This window comes from Mus pahari, chromosome 10 (genome assembly GCF_900095145.1).
Source record: "Mus pahari chromosome 10, PAHARI_EIJ_v1.1, whole genome shotgun sequence".
Taxonomy (NCBI): domain Eukaryota; kingdom Metazoa; phylum Chordata; class Mammalia; order Rodentia; family Muridae; genus Mus; species Mus pahari.
Genome location: NC_034599.1, coordinates 3,307,362 through 3,323,084, shown reverse-complemented (window position 1 = coordinate 3,323,084; position 15,723 = coordinate 3,307,362). Strand labels below are relative to the sequence as shown.

Below are 15,723 nucleotides of genomic sequence, written 5' to 3'. Positions count from 1 at the left end.
ATTATCAGAAAGTCAGGATGAGAATAATAAAATCCCTCAAATGATAAATACCTACAATCATATTTCTGATCCTGTATCCTACTCAGATAAGAGTATCAGATGTATGTTCAAATGATATTGTTCCAGTATTAATAGCAAAACAAATAGTAAGCAATCTAACTGCCAAATACCAAAGTAATAGTTTTAATAAAGATGTGTCATATCAATAAAGTGAGATATATTCACCAAGAAAAAAAAAAAATAGTTATCTGGATGAGAATTTATAATAGCTTAAAAGGGAATTTAAGTTATAAAAATGTTATAATAAAAGACAAATTCCTGGGAAGAAAAGAAGACCTTGTTCTTGGATAGGATAGGCAAGAAAATTCCATACTGTAAAGTGTGCGCATCTGTGTACATCAAAATTAGAAAGATATTTGTAGACAGTTAATGGCAGAATGACAGGTGCTTTATTGTTGTTATTGGTTTCATCACCATCATCATCATGATTCCTTTTCTTCCCTCCAACTCCTCCCCTTTTTTAAGCACCATCTTTGTTCCCTCCACTCTCAAGTTTATAGCCTTTTTTTCTTTGAAATGTGTATATTTTCAGTGACATACATAAATATATATGTGTGTGCATACATACATACACACACACAAACCTGCTAAGTCTATTTTTGTTGTTTCTATACATTTGGTTTCAAGGCTGACTACTCTGCATTGGACAACTCATTCCTAGGAAAAGCTGATTCTCTTCTTCTGGCATTCATTAGTTGCCTGTAGTTCTGTGTTTAGGTGTGGGACCCCATGCAATTTCCTTCTTTCCACATTAATATATCCATTAATAGTACCATTTTCTGATTTTGTTTATACAGCCGTTTCTAGAAGAGACTCTTTCTTTGCAAACTTCCTTCCAAATTTTGGCTCTTATGATCTATCTGCTAAACCATTGGTATAGGAGCTGTTGTGCGGATGTAGCCATTGGGCCTGGGCTGCCCAATGATGTATTGCATTGTGTCCAGTTGTTAGCTGGTCTCCTTTTGCTGTACAGAATGGCTTCTTTGATAATGGCTGGTAGATACACTTATCTGGGAATGGTGGTTCATGCACCTTATGTAATTATTTTTAATAAATTTTATTATGAATGTTACTTTCCTTCTTTAATTTCTGTTATACATGTCTTAGGGTTGAAGGAGTTATCACCTCTTCCTCTGAACCTCAAACGTTTATACAAGGAGACACTCGAGATTGAACCCATTTTGATCATAATCTCTCCAGGGGCTGACCCTTCTCAGGAACTTCAGGAACTTGCTAGTGCTGAAAGAAGCAGTGAGTGTTATCACCAGGTGAGTAGGAATTGCTCACTAGTTTTGCTCTGTCTTTCATGTTCTCCCCACACTAGATCCTAGATCCAATCAGGGAAAGGACATTAAAAATTATGTGTAGCAAGCCAAAAGGTGCCCATATCCAGAACTCAAGCCTAGCAAAAAGAATCTTGCAGATGTAATGAAGAAACTTGAGATGTGAAAACTATTGAGTTATCTATTCAGATAAACCCAGTGAAATCTGAAGAATGTTTTAAAGGGAAGCAGGGGACTGGGTGTGAAGGTTCAGGAGGCAGGATGCAGGGCGACAAAAACAGGTCATCACCCTGATGTTAGATCAGCACAGCTGCTCACTTTCGCAAGAGTTCTGAGGTAACTTGAGATAAGGCTCTAAATACTGTGCTACCTTGTAAGAACACAATAAGAAATAGATAAATTCAATTAAATTTTGAGAATGACTTTAAAATTTTCAATTAGATGCTTTTATAACAAATGCATCAATGCTTTTATAACAGATATTTTCCTGAAAGTCCCTTGACTTAAAAGCAAAGAAATTCATGAATAGTTTGAGCAAAATCCACCCAATAACATTCTGTCTTTCTTAAGGAATGAGTTTTGTTTATTCTCTTCATCTTTCATGTCAACTTGCATGCAGGTTTGAAAATTAATTTATAGTTTATAATTTATAGTCAGGTTTTGGAAAGTTAATAAATCTTTTTCATTATGAATACACTAATTTAAAAATTCAAACACTTCATACCCATTAAAGTTTAAAAAAGTAAAAATTCTACCAGAGCATCTCTGGGTGGCTGTAGGGTTTTCCTGATAAGCCCTTGGCTTATCATGCAGTCACTTGTGAAACAGTATGTTTTTATATGTGATAGAGTGTCAGGAGCCCTTTCCACATGCTCTATCTGTGATCAGTGACATAGACAGGAAGCTAAAGCTACACATCTGAACTATAAATTGATGTTTTTGCAAAATATGATAAGTCTTGGTATTTGTTTTTGACTTTTCTTACAAACTTTATTTTAAAGCCAGTAATGGAGGTTTGGAAATTATTATCCTTAATATCTGACAATGGTATATTAGAATGTTTTGGCAGATATTTGTCACTTGGGTTTTTGTTTATGTAGGTTGCCATGGGTCAAGGTCAAGCTGATTTAGCAATTCAGATGCTAAAAGAATGTGCCCGAAATGGAGATTGGCTCTGTTTGAAGAACTTACATCTTGTGGTGTCTTGGCTTCCAGTTCTGGAGAAGGTAGTGTCTTAGGGTCTCTGTTGCTATAAAGAGACTCCATGACCATGGCAATAAGGAACATTTAATTGGGGCTGTCTTACTGTTCAGAGTTTAGTCCATTGTTATCATGGCAGGAAGTAGGTGGTGTGCAGGCAAACCTGGTACTGGAGAAGGAACTGAGCTCTATAACTGGATCAGCAGGCATCAGGAAGAAAGAGTGAAACACTGGGCCTGGCTTGAGCATCTGAGACTTCAAAGCCTAACCCTAGTAACACACTTCCTCTAACATATACACACCTTCTCCAAAAGACCACATCTCCTAATAGTGCCACTCCCTGTGCACCTATAGGGGCCATTTTATTCAAACCATCACAGGTAGATTGAGATGGGTATGGCACAAGTATATGAAATATAATTTCCAAGCTGCATCAGTGTTCAATTGACAGTCTTCAATAGAAAGTTAGTATGTGATAAGAAATATTTAAGGGCAATTCACTTTTGAAAAGTACATGTGTGCCAACCAAAATTGATTTTTTTTTTAAGCAAAAGTCTACAGAATTCTATACTTTTAAGGGGTGGATAAGGGAAGTTAATAAATTGTTGATTAAGATTGGTAGAAGAGCTTAGTAAATTTCTACAGAAGAAAAAATAGGGCATGCTGTGACTGATTGCAGAAAATCTGTTTATACCATTACTTTATGTTCATATTTTGTTACCTGTGAGGAAATTACAGAGATTTTAGATTCTTAAGGAAGCTAAAATGCACACTGAAGGAAATATAAACTTAAGGAAGTTGAAATGTTAGCTTAAGTGGTCGCAGGAGAAATCAATCTTCATACAGAACAAATTGGTTGATATGGTTTAAATGAAAACTCACAGTTAAAAGTCTATTATTCAGTTAAGAAAGATGGTCAGGTCTTGGGAGAGATAACTGCAAAGAGATATGCTTCTGTGGGCTAAGTAGAATGAAGCTAATTGTAGACAGAGAAAATGTACCATGCATATATGTAGCAGCACAAATAGAGACTAATATCAGAGGTGTGCATGCTAGCAGAGGGATAAAGGGATGTCTCTGACAGAACAAGGACAACCACATAGGTCAATGTTGGGGAATAGATTTAGATGACTTAGGGTTTAAGATTTAAGGAGCACCCCCCCCCCAAAAAAAAAGTCCTTACCAGCAGGATTTCTAATTACTATTGAATTAAATTTGCAGAGTAGTACACTGAATGGAACCACACAGAACAGTAGATGAGCCCTGCTCTTGTGTCACTGAGAGGTTTAGACGTATACAGTCCTAATAAATTGGCAATACCAGCACTGATGCAGCATAGATAACTGATACGACAATGATTTAGCCAATGACTAAGCTGATGAACTTCTGCTTCTGTTACTTATAATCTATAGAAGACATAGATTAGGAACCAAAAGCTTTCTAAATAATATAATAATGTCTATAAAAACCACTAGTATATAAAAAAAGCATGATTCATATCTAACATCTCACCAGTAAAGTCTTGTTTTCTGTTCTGAAAAGTTGATTGAGAGACACTAAGTCAGCATAATTATAGTTTATGCCTCGGAAACAAATCTTAGCTTGAACTCCTTGAAACATACCAAGTAGATATTCCAAAAGTTGAAAACAATTTTTGATTTCATTTCTTTCCTCTTAAGGTGTTTGTCTCTAAATTTACAAGAATACTATAAATCTAGCCAAACCACCAATAGCATTCCTCTTTTATTTTGTAGTGTAAAATTCTGAAAAACTTTACATTTTAAAAGTGTGAGATGTGAATTCATCGTTCCAATTATAGTTTTTAGCAAGCACGATGTTCCTATGGCCATGTTTTGTCCTCTTGACTTTACATTTTACATGACCCTGATCATGAATGTTAGAGTTGGGCAAAGATGGAATTACATTTTGATTTTTCATTTTCACTGTCTTTTAGAACAATCAGGGCTTTGTTGTTGTTTGCTTCATTTTTGCCAGGGACTCACTCTGTAGCTCAGACTGCCCTGTAAGTTGTTCACTCATGTAATAGATCCTTATTACATATATGAGGGGAAACAAGATTTGTGTGGAGGCTGGTTACATGCAGGATTTCTACCTGAAAATAGACCACACTAATACATAACTGCTGGTTGATGAATATGTACATTCATTGGCATTGGTAAAATCATGGAACTGACGTAGAAAGAATGAAGAGTGGAGAAGGTGCTCTACTTAAGCATGGTTCTTAGATTATATGGTAACAAACAAGAAGTTTCCAACTTATCAAAAGATACATACCAGGAAGGGCCACAACAGGTGAGCTTATATGATGCTCTTTAAGATGGAGTTTGTCAGGCATTGATAACATTGCCTAACTGTGACAGTGGAATAGAAACAATGAGCCCACGAGTCTAGCTGGCAGCTTAGGCATAGTAGTTTCTGTAGCTGAGGCTGACTTTGTATTTGTTGTACTCCTGGCCCTGCTTGACATGGTTGCCACAATCCCTGTGGTAGATACTTGCTTAGAGGTGCTCTGAGGTCTAGATTCCAAGGGCACACAAGTGGCAGAGTTTGGATGTCAGGTCAGGTAACTGCTTTCAGACACATGTTCTTGTTTGTTACATTATCTGTCTGTTCTATTATAGATAACATAAAACATTAGAGGAAATATAATTCAAATATTTAAAAACATCGAAATAAGAGACAGGGTCATAAAGTGTGTGTGTGTGTGTGTGTGTGTGTGTGTGTGTGTGTGTGTGTATCTGTATGTTGAAATACCTTTTTATTTGTTTGTAAAAAGGAATTGAATACTCTTCAACCTAAAGAAAGCTTTCGTCTGTGGCTCACTGCAGAAGTTCATCCCAACTTTACCCCCATATTACTCCAATCAAGTCTGAAGATAACATATGAGGTAAGATGTTTCAAAGTCTCATTCTTAGGTATCGAAGAACAATATTATATGTGTTGCCTTTAACTATTATTCAAAACTATAAAAATAACTTTTAAAACTTATGAGATATAAATTATAATAGCGTGAGATTTAGAAAGAGATTTTAATGTTATTTCCAAAAAATAGAAAAAAAGCCAAATTCCACAATAGAAAATTTGCCATCTTAACTATTTTCTGGATCATGTGTTGATTCTGTTTGTAATGTTCTGAAGAGCCATTATGTTTTTTCCCACAACACTTTCATAGAGATTATATTCTCATGCACAATGCTCCAGTTCTATGCATCTTTGCCAGCATCTATTTTTAATAACCCTATGATTGTCATCTTGATTGATGATAACGAATAAATCCTTGAGAGTTTGATCTGGATTTCCATGATGATGAGTGGTTTTTATCGTTGTCTCATGCTTGTTGAATGTTTGTGGCTATTCTTTGGAGAAATGTCTAAGGCATTTCCTTTTCTCCTTTTTAACTGGCTAATTTTGTTGTACAGCTCTATAACCACATTTACCTATGCATATTCCCCAAACTTCAGTCACAGGCAGATCCATCATATACTTCATATGTAAAATTATGTTTATTTTTAAAAATGATCTGTAACTTATTAGTAATTATATTAGGTTGAATTAAAGTTTTAAATAACGTTAAAGGAAATTTTTCATTCATTTTGTACCTCTCTTGTGCTAGCATACAGTATTGCACTGTTATTACAAAATGGCAACTTTAGTTTAATAGACAAAATTTTAATGATTTTTGTGAAATGCACTTGGTTATTTTTAGTACATTTGGTGAAATAGTTATTTTATTTTGAAAATACTATGGATTTGCAAAAATATGAATTATTTGGTGCAAGTTGTAAGGCTATGTTTATATTTGTACACTTTGAAGCAACAGAAAACTACATTGAGCTTTTGGAGGAAAAGTTTCTTCATTAAGAAGAAAATATGTTGATGCAGTTTGACTGTATTTATAATATATTAAGCAATAAGAAATCTGTTCATATTCTCTTTTTGTAGTCACCTCCAGGTTTGAAGAAGAATTTGATGCGCACTTATGAGTCTTGGACTCCTGAGCAAATTAGCAAAAGAGATAACATACACCGAGCTCATGCTCTTTTTAGCTTAGCATGGTTTCATGCTGCCTGTCAGGAAAGAAGAAATTATATTCCACAGGTAACTATGATCATGTTATTGTATAGCATAAGCACTACATTTATTAGTATATGTTTATTTTTTGGTACTTAAAGGTATGGTCATGACATAATTTGGTTTGTAACTCTTAAGTTTGTTTCTAATTCAGTATTTTTCTGCTAGTCTTCCACACTGTATAATGTATGATTATATGCTTCGTATGCCAGTGAATTAATGAATGAATCCACATGTGACCCAATCAGTGAGCATCAGATTCCACTCTAGTGCTATATCTTAATAGATACTTCAAACTTCAAAACTGGAATCTCCATGGCAAGTTCCTTCAGGATAGCCTTAGTAAAAGGCCTTGACACCTCTCAGCTCTCTCAAGTTAGCCTTCTAGGAAGTGTTCTTGGTAGGCCCTCTGCTCACTTTTCTCCTTATCCATTATCAAGCTCTGTTTTACTTCAAATCACAGTTGCAACTTGTGTAGCCTGGATTTGGTAGGGAGCTTGATTAAAGTCTTATGGCTTTTGTTTCTTGATTACATGATAATCCTTTCCCAGCCTGCTATTCTTTCAGGGCTGTATTCTGCAGACTTCAAACTATTCTATAGTATTCTTCTTGGGTATTTCCACTTACATTACAATTTAGTTCCAACAGGTTAATATCTTGCAGAATTTTTCAATTATAGTTACTTTTCTATCCATTATCTGCTGTTCCCATGGACTGACTGTCCTTATCTCCTATATTGGATCAGATCTTTCTCATATATGTAACAAGTATATTTCTCACTGACAAACTTATATAGATGAGTTTTACATGTTATCCGTATATTTTCTTGGAAGCTGCGTGGAATTAGATCAGTGTTTGGGTTTCTTCTTACATGCTTAGAATCTTATCTACAATGAACATTTAAGAATTATTTTTTAATTATTTATTTACATTTCAAATCTTGTTCCCCTTCCTGTCTCCCCTTTGCTGATTCCTATGCCCCTCCTCCCTCCCCTTTGCCTCTAAGAGGGTGCTCACCCACCCACCCACCCACCTACTCACATATCATCCTTCCAGAATCCCCCTTCCCTGGAGCAACAAGTCTCCATAGCACCAAGTGTCTCTCCTCCCATTGATGCCCGATAAGGCCATCCTCTGCAACCCATGTAGTGGGAGCCATGGACCCACCCATATATACTCTTTGGTTAATAGTTAAGTCCCTGTAAGCTCTGTGGGGTCACATTAGTTGATACTGTTTTTCTTCCTATGGGGTTGCAATCCCCTTCAGTTCCTTCATCCCCTCCCCTAAATCTTCCATTTGTGGTCCCTGGGCTCAGTCCAATGGTTGGCTATGAGTATCTGCATCTGTCTTAGGTGCTGGTAGAACCTCTCAGTGGACCGCAATACCGAGTTCCTGTCCACAAGCCCTTCTTGTTATCTGCAATAGTGTGGGACTTTGGTGTCTGCAGATAGGATAGATCCTGAGGTGGGGCAGTCTCTGGATGTCTGTTCCTTCATCTCTGCTCATTTTTTTGTCCCTGTATTACCTTTAGACAAGAACAATCCTCAGATACAGTTTTTGACATGGGTGAGTGGCCCCATTCCTCTAATGGGAGCCATGTCTATCTACTAGAGTTGGTCTTTTCAGGTTTTGTCTTCCTGCTATTGGGTATTTCATCTAACGTCATCCCCATTGGGTCCTGCATCCTCTTGCATCCCTGACATCTGGGACTTTCTACTGCTCCCCATCCCCACCCCACCCTCCGTTCTCCACTCCATTACTGCTACTTATTTCTATTTTTTCTCCTGGCCCTCTGCACTTCTCTCCTGTCTCTCCTAATACCTGGGCCTGCCTCCCCTTATTTTTCCCTCCCTGTTCCCTCTCCCATCCCGGTCTCTCACTCCCTCTGCCTTCTATGATTATTTTGTTCCCCTTTCTAAGTGGGATTGAAGCATCCACACTTTGGCCTTCCTTCTTGTTAAGCATATGGTATGGCCTGTGAGTTGTATCTTGGGTTTTCGAGCTTTGGGGCTAATATCCACTTATCAGGAAGTACGTACCATATATGTAAGTGAAGAGAAACATGAGGCAATTCCACTAAAATCAGGGACTAGACAAGGCTGCCCACTCTCCCTGTTTATTGAATATAGTACTTGAAGTTCTAGCTAGAGCAATTAGACAATAAAAGGAGATCAAAAGGACATAAATTAGAAAGAAAGAAGTCAAGGTATCACTATTTGCAGATGATATGATATTATACATAAGGAACCTAAAAAATTCTGCCAGGGAACTCTGACAACTGATAAACCCCTTTAGCAAAGTGACTGGATATAAAATTAACTCTTAACAAATCAGTAGCCTTCCTCTACACAAAGGATAAACAGGCTGAGAAAGAAATTAGGAAAACAACACCCTTCACAGTAGTTACAAACAATATAAAATTTCTTATTGTAACTCTAACCAAGCAAGTGAAAGATCTTTATGACAAAAAATTCAAGTTGCTGAGGAAAGATATCAAAGAAGACCTCAGAAGATGGGAAGATCTCCCATGCTCATGGATTGGCAGTTTTAACATAGTAAAAAATGGGCAACTTAACAAAAGCAATCTACAGATTCAGTGCAATCCCCATCAAAATCCTAGCTCAATTCTTCACAGAGATAGAAAGCAATTCTGAAATTAATCTGGAATAACAAAAAACTCAGGATAGTGGAAACTATTCTCAACAATAGGAAAATTTCTATAGGAATCACCATCCCTGACCTCAAGCTGTATGACAGGGCAATAGTGATAAAAACCGCATGGTATTGATTCAGAGACAGACATATCAGTGGGATATAAGTGAAGACCCAGAAATAAACCCACACACCTATGGTCACTTAATCTTTGACAAAAAAAGGCTAAACCATACAGTGGAAAAAAGAAAGCATTTTCAGCAAATGGTGCTGGTTCAATTGGCAGTCAGCATGTAGAAGGATGCAAATTGATCCATTTATAGCTCCTTGAACAAAGCTCAAGTCCAAGTAGAACGAGGACCTCCACATAAAACCAGATACACTGAATCTAACAGAAAAGAAAGTGGGAAATGGCCTTGAACACGTTGGCACAGGGGGAAGTTTTCTTGAACAGAACACCAAAGGCTAAGGCTCTAAGATCAAATATAAATAAATGGGACCTCATGAAAATAAAACAGCAACCTACAGATTTGGAAAAGATCTTTTCCTACACTACATCTGAAAGAGGGTTAATATCCAAAATATATTAAGAATTCAAGAACTTAGACTCTGGAAAACCAAATAACCCAATTGAAAAAGGGGGTACAGAGCTAAACAAAGAATTCTCAGCTAAGGAATCTCGAATAGCCAAGAAGCACCTAAAGAAATATTCGACATCTTTAGTCATCAGGGAAATGCAAATCAAAACAACCCTGAGATTCCACCTTAACACCAATCAGAATGGCTAAGATCAAGAACTCAGGTGACAGCAGATGCTGGCAAGGATATGGAGAGAGGAACAGTACTCCATTGCATTGGTATTACAAGCTGGAATAACCACTTTGGAAATCAATCTGGCAGTTCCTCAGAAAACTCGAACTTGTTCTACCTGAAGTCCCAGCTATACCACTACTAGGGATATACACAAAAGATGTTCCAGTGTATAACAAGGACACATCCTCCTCTGTGTTCATAGTAGCCTTATTTATAATAGCCAGAAGCTCTAAATAAGTCAGATGTGTCTCAGCAGAAGAATGGATATAGAGAATGAGGTTTATTTGCACAGTGGAATACTACTCAGCTATTAAAATCAAAGACATTATGAATTTTGTAGACAAATGGATGGAACTAGAAAATATCATTCTGAGCGAAGTAACCTAGACCCAAAATAAATATTTTTGTGTCGTTAATCAATACTGATACATTCCTAAATACTAACTCTACCCAAATTCTTTTTAAATTTAGTTTAAAGTTATTTTATTATGTAATTGATATAGTTAATAAAAATACCATGGAAATTACTTTCATATTTTACATTGTTTCTGTTTTAGGAATGTTTATGTATGAACATTATAGCCGTTTGGTAACTCTTTGGGTATATTATATAAATAAATGTACAGAAAAAACATAATGCTTTTAGGACTTTTTTGGCATTAGTTGTGATTTCATGTTTGTGGGAAAAATGTTTAGTTTTGAAGCATAAAGGTATAAGAGATATATTAATGCACATATGGTATATCATATGTGTTCTACTTCAGTCTGTACTCAGACTCTACTGATGTACATTAGTGACAAAAACTAAAGTAGAATTATAAGATCATTTCATGCTTTTGTGGTCAGTGCATTGATTTCTAAAGGTTTTATTTTATAGTATACAGTGAATGCTTTTCTTAAATTTAGGAGGTGGTGCTATATAGAGATCTGCCTTTGATTTCACTGTATCTTACATTTGTTGTAACAGGGTTGGACCAGGTTTTACGAGTTTTCCTTATCAGATCTTCGGGCCGGGTACCATGTCATCGACAGGCTCTTCGATGGTGAGACTGGACCTGACTACTTACTGCTCATGATACGGTTTTACACATGCGCGCGCGCGCACACACACATATATATATATATATATATATATATATATATATATATATATATATATATATATGTTCCATTGCATCATTCCATTTTCTTTCTAAGTAATTAATACCCTGGATCACAGCACTGTGGCTAGAACTAAGAAGCTGTGCCGTCCTGGAGGAACTGCTAAGTAAGCCTGCAGAAGCAGTGCAGGAATGAGGCTTGAGACTTATCGCATAGCCTAGATGACACTGTGCATTGCTGAGACAAGGGGACATTAGAGCTCAGATACACTGTGAATCCAAGAGCAGATTAGATCAGTAGAAATTTAAACTTCCACAAATCCTGTCCCCACATTTCCTGTCAGCCTTGTTGCCTTGTCCAACTGCTCTTTACCAAGTCCCCTGTTTCAGTGGATGACATGGTCATTCATGCTCTTACACCTCTCTCATTTTCTCAGGGATCCTATTCTTTGGCAGGATATTTTCCCGTTTCCATGTCAGTCACGCTCTGGTTCTGTTTATCTGCCCTAAAGCCTTAGCCATGTGTGCGACTGCTTATCTATTCCGCATTGCTTTCTCTCCCCTTTTAAGCACGCTCTGTTGCTGTGCAGCAGTACATCTGAGTGGTAAGACTTTCTTAAGGCTTTCTTCCTTGGTTTTCCTGTCCTCAGACAGCCAAACATGTGACAGTGTTTATTAGATTGTAACCTACAGTGTGGTCCATGTGAAAGAACGCCCGGCCTCTGCTTATTATCTGCATGGTCGCATCTATCCTACGTCCATCACAGGCAGTAGACATTGTTCTGCAACTTGTTTTTAGGGAAGAGATCAGAATGGATGTCTAGGGTGAGAAAACCACCTGAAACATCTGACCTTTAACACACTTACTGTGCAAATTTAAGAAACCACAGCAGTAATTGTTGGCTGTCTCTTTTTTTTTCATAATTTCTCATTTTTTAAACTTGAACAACAAATTTTGGTTAGAGAACAAGTCTAAAAGAAAAACAAGATTTTTTTTCAAAATAAAATTACTGCAATCTATTTCTTTATAGATTGCATTTTCTTTATAAATTGAAAGTAAGCTCTTGTTTCTGCATTCCTTGGTGACTGTGTTAGCAGTGCCTGTCATTATGACTGTATGACCTAGGGAAGATGAAGGTAATGTGGGAAATTGGGTCATGGTGACGTGCCCTGCTTCTTAGGCACTGTTGATATTAAGGTTCCAGCTGTGGAAACCTTCTCTTTTCTCTACTGTGTGGGTAGCCTAGTTCTGTTTAAAAAAAAAAAAAAAAAAAAAAAAGGTGACATAAATCATTTATGTCTCAAGGTTTAGAGTTCTGTGACTGTTTCTGAATTTTATAGTGGTGAAATAGAAAAATGAACAGTAGTAGCAAATCAGTAATGGTAATGAGATTAACTGGTCATTTGAATATACTTACATGTCTATTCTATTTACTGAGATTTACTGAGGAACCAAGACTTACTTCCTCAGTCTGTCATTGCTGCCACGATTGCAGTGTGTTTGTGCTGCACAGTTGAGTAGTGATGCAGGAAAGAGCTTGCTTTCCTGTGTGCTTGTGTTTATTTTGGGGCTGTGAGGGATGAACTTGCTGCCAGTCATCTGCAGCCTGCCCCCGTGCTGCAGCTCTCTCTTCCTGTAATGCAGCTGATTGGCTGTAGAAGGCTACTGTGTGAAGTCCTGCTACAGACTCCCCATTTAATCAGATTCTCTTAGGAGATGCTTGTTTCACTAAGCACGGGTCTATGTGTTCTGTGCCTACTATTTGTTTAATAAAATATATTGGACAGCTGTTCTAGATGAAGTTCTATTTGGATCAGGCTTTTGCCAAAGGGTGTTCCAAATTCATTAGGCATTACTACGTGGTGAGAAAACAGGGTGTCCTGTATTCAGAATACTCTGTTTGCACTCCCAATTTGTAGGATTTTATAATTTTCTCATTATGGTGACCGAGACTCCTGGATGTCAGCTGTCATATCCATACTTGATTGTTTTGGAATTCACTGAGATATATTAGAATCTATTACTGTATCCTAATGATTAAAGTGAAGGTAAGGGACTGTGCAGTACTGCGTTCTGGCCTGGGAACCCACAGCAGCTTTTGTTATTGCATAACAACAAGTCAGAAGGAATTCCAGCATGAACAGAGTAAATGATCTAGAGGGTGCATGTCTTACTGTGGGGCTATTGGCAGTTGCTTGGGAAGGGAAAATCCTTCTTTTTTGGAGGATGTGGCCACTTACAGTATTCCCATGCTCCATTGAATGGCCCTATCCCCAGGCATACTTGTGCAACACTGACTTACCAAAAGGGGAAAAAAGACATAAAATTAGGAAGGGGACATTCATATATAGGAAAGATATAATCATATTTCATTGTATACCTATATGAAATTCTGCATAAAGAAAATCATTTTAAAAGTAAAATTAATAAAAGTATCTGTTTTTCTCATAGGTACCAAAGATGTACAGTGGGAATTTGTACATGGCTTACTTGAAAATTCTATTTATGGAGGACGTGTAGATAACTATTTTGATCTTAGAGTTCTTCAGTCCTACTTGAAGCAGTTTTTTAATTCTTCAATAATTGATGTACTAAACCAAAGGAACAGGAAAAGCATTTTTCCGTATTCCATCTCTCTCCCAAACTCGTGCAGCATTTTGGTAGGTAGAAGTAATGATTTCCCATGCATTTCTAGTACCTGAACATGGTCGAAACTTATTTTTGAATGATAAAATTCATGCAGAAATGTGCACATGATGGGCATATACAGCAATGTCTTTTGTATGTTAAACACATGAGTATAAGCTGCTCATTATCTCAAAACCTCACATCCTCAGCCAGCCAGATGCCCTGGTTCTGTCTCCTTCTAGTTAATACTTGGTTCACAGAAGAGACTACACTGATTTCCAACAACCATTTGTCTATGTAAATGATAAGAGAGACCCTTTAGTGTCTCTGTGAGGGTCTGTTCTTGGGACATGTGACTGCTACTTAGTGAGTCAGTGTAGAAGGCAAATGCCTCCAACCAGTCTAGATAAAAGGAGATTACATATATGTTGGAATGAACCAAGTGTTTAATTTTCCTGGTTAGATTAGATGCCACATTTCCCAGAGGCAGGATAACATGCCAGTGTGACAGCAAATACATACATGCTCTTGTGTCTTATAACTGACACTACGAAGGAATTGGCAGTCATTGAGCTAAAGGACAGAGAATGTCAGAGGACATCATAGTCCTGGGCTTCTTATACTCCAACTGTATACTTCAAGGGCAGCTGCTAAGAATGAAACAGAAAGAAAAAAAAAAACTTGACCTTGTTCAGCAGATACTATGTGGATGCATATGTGTGTATGCATTCATATAATACCTTAATATACCTTATCTCTTTGAGAAAATTTCCTAGGGTTGGACCAAGGTGAATAAGTTTCTTCTCTATCTGCCCTTGATTTTTCTTCTAAAATTCGGGGTGGATAAGTGTTAGGCTGATGTGGAGGAAGTTTATGAAGTCCCCAGAGGAGATGCTGATTATCAATGTGTATGTTAACACACTATAACAGAAGTCAGGATTGTGGACAGAATGCATGGTGATAGGCTCACTTTGCCAGCACAGACTAGTATACCATGCTTATAGGTTTCAGGGTTTCTCTAAGTGGTTACTTTTTAAAATAAAGCAACTAGTGATTGTTCAGATATGTAAGAGCTGGAAGTCTACATGTGGGTCATTTGTGTGCTGTAACAAATTATGACTCCCTAAACGCATCACACACAATAGGCAGATCCACTGATTATGTTAGATTGAATCTACTCAAAGTCTCTCTATATGTAAGGAGTTGCAGCAAGAAAATATAATATCAAATAGTTAATGCACAGAGGAATATTAGTGACAATACTTCCTATAGATGATCAGGAAAACACTGATATTTAGTAGCTCCTGTCCACTGTGTGTGACTTCTGTGACTGTGACTCTGCCTTTGGCGACACACTTCCTTCTTTACCTGCAGGACTACCGTGCTGTCATTGAGAAGCTCCCTGAGGATGACAAGCCCAGCTTTTTTGGTCTGCCAGCCAACATTGCCCGCTCCTCCCAGCGCATGACCAGTTCTCAGGTGGGACAACCAGGTGCCTCTTAAAAACAAAATGCTATTGAGTCTGGAGGAAACTATGATTTCACTAGAATGTTACATGCTTTTATTTACAACTTTTATTTCATTTAATACAAACACTTCATTTTTGCCTTGTTTTAAAGGTGTCAAATGATTTTATCTTAGTTAAGGGTTCTCTGCAAGACTAAGACACTCATAGCTGCTGAGCTATTTCACCAACCATGTAGAAGACCTAATTCCAACTCTCCTCAAAGTATTCCACAAAATAGAAACAGAAGGTACTCTACCCAATTCATTCTATGAAGCCACAATTACTCTGATCCCTAAACCACACAAAGATCCAACAAAGAAAGAGAACTTCAGACCAATTTCCCTTATGAATATCGATGCAAAAATACTCAATAAAATCCTCGCAAA

The 15,723-nt window shown here is 37.2% G+C and overlaps 1 protein-coding gene across 3 annotated transcripts in view; it reads left to right on the top strand.

The window, feature by feature from the left end:
* Window positions 1-15,723, top strand: part of Dync2h1 (dynein cytoplasmic 2 heavy chain 1) — a 229,073-nt gene that overhangs the window by 167,526 nt on the left and 45,824 nt on the right. For all 3 annotated transcript variants that reach the window (XM_021206255.2, XM_029543408.1, XM_021206253.2), the window contains 7 exons: window positions 1,168-1,328; window positions 2,444-2,569; window positions 5,341-5,451; window positions 6,507-6,662; window positions 11,069-11,144; window positions 13,654-13,862; window positions 15,205-15,309. In XM_021206255.2, the coding sequence (XP_021061914.1) occupies window positions 1,168-1,328; window positions 2,444-2,569; window positions 5,341-5,451; window positions 6,507-6,662; window positions 11,069-11,144; window positions 13,654-13,862; window positions 15,205-15,309 (944 nt within the window). The remainder of the gene's footprint in view (window positions 1-1,167; window positions 1,329-2,443; window positions 2,570-5,340; window positions 5,452-6,506; window positions 6,663-11,068; window positions 11,145-13,653; window positions 13,863-15,204; window positions 15,310-15,723) is intronic.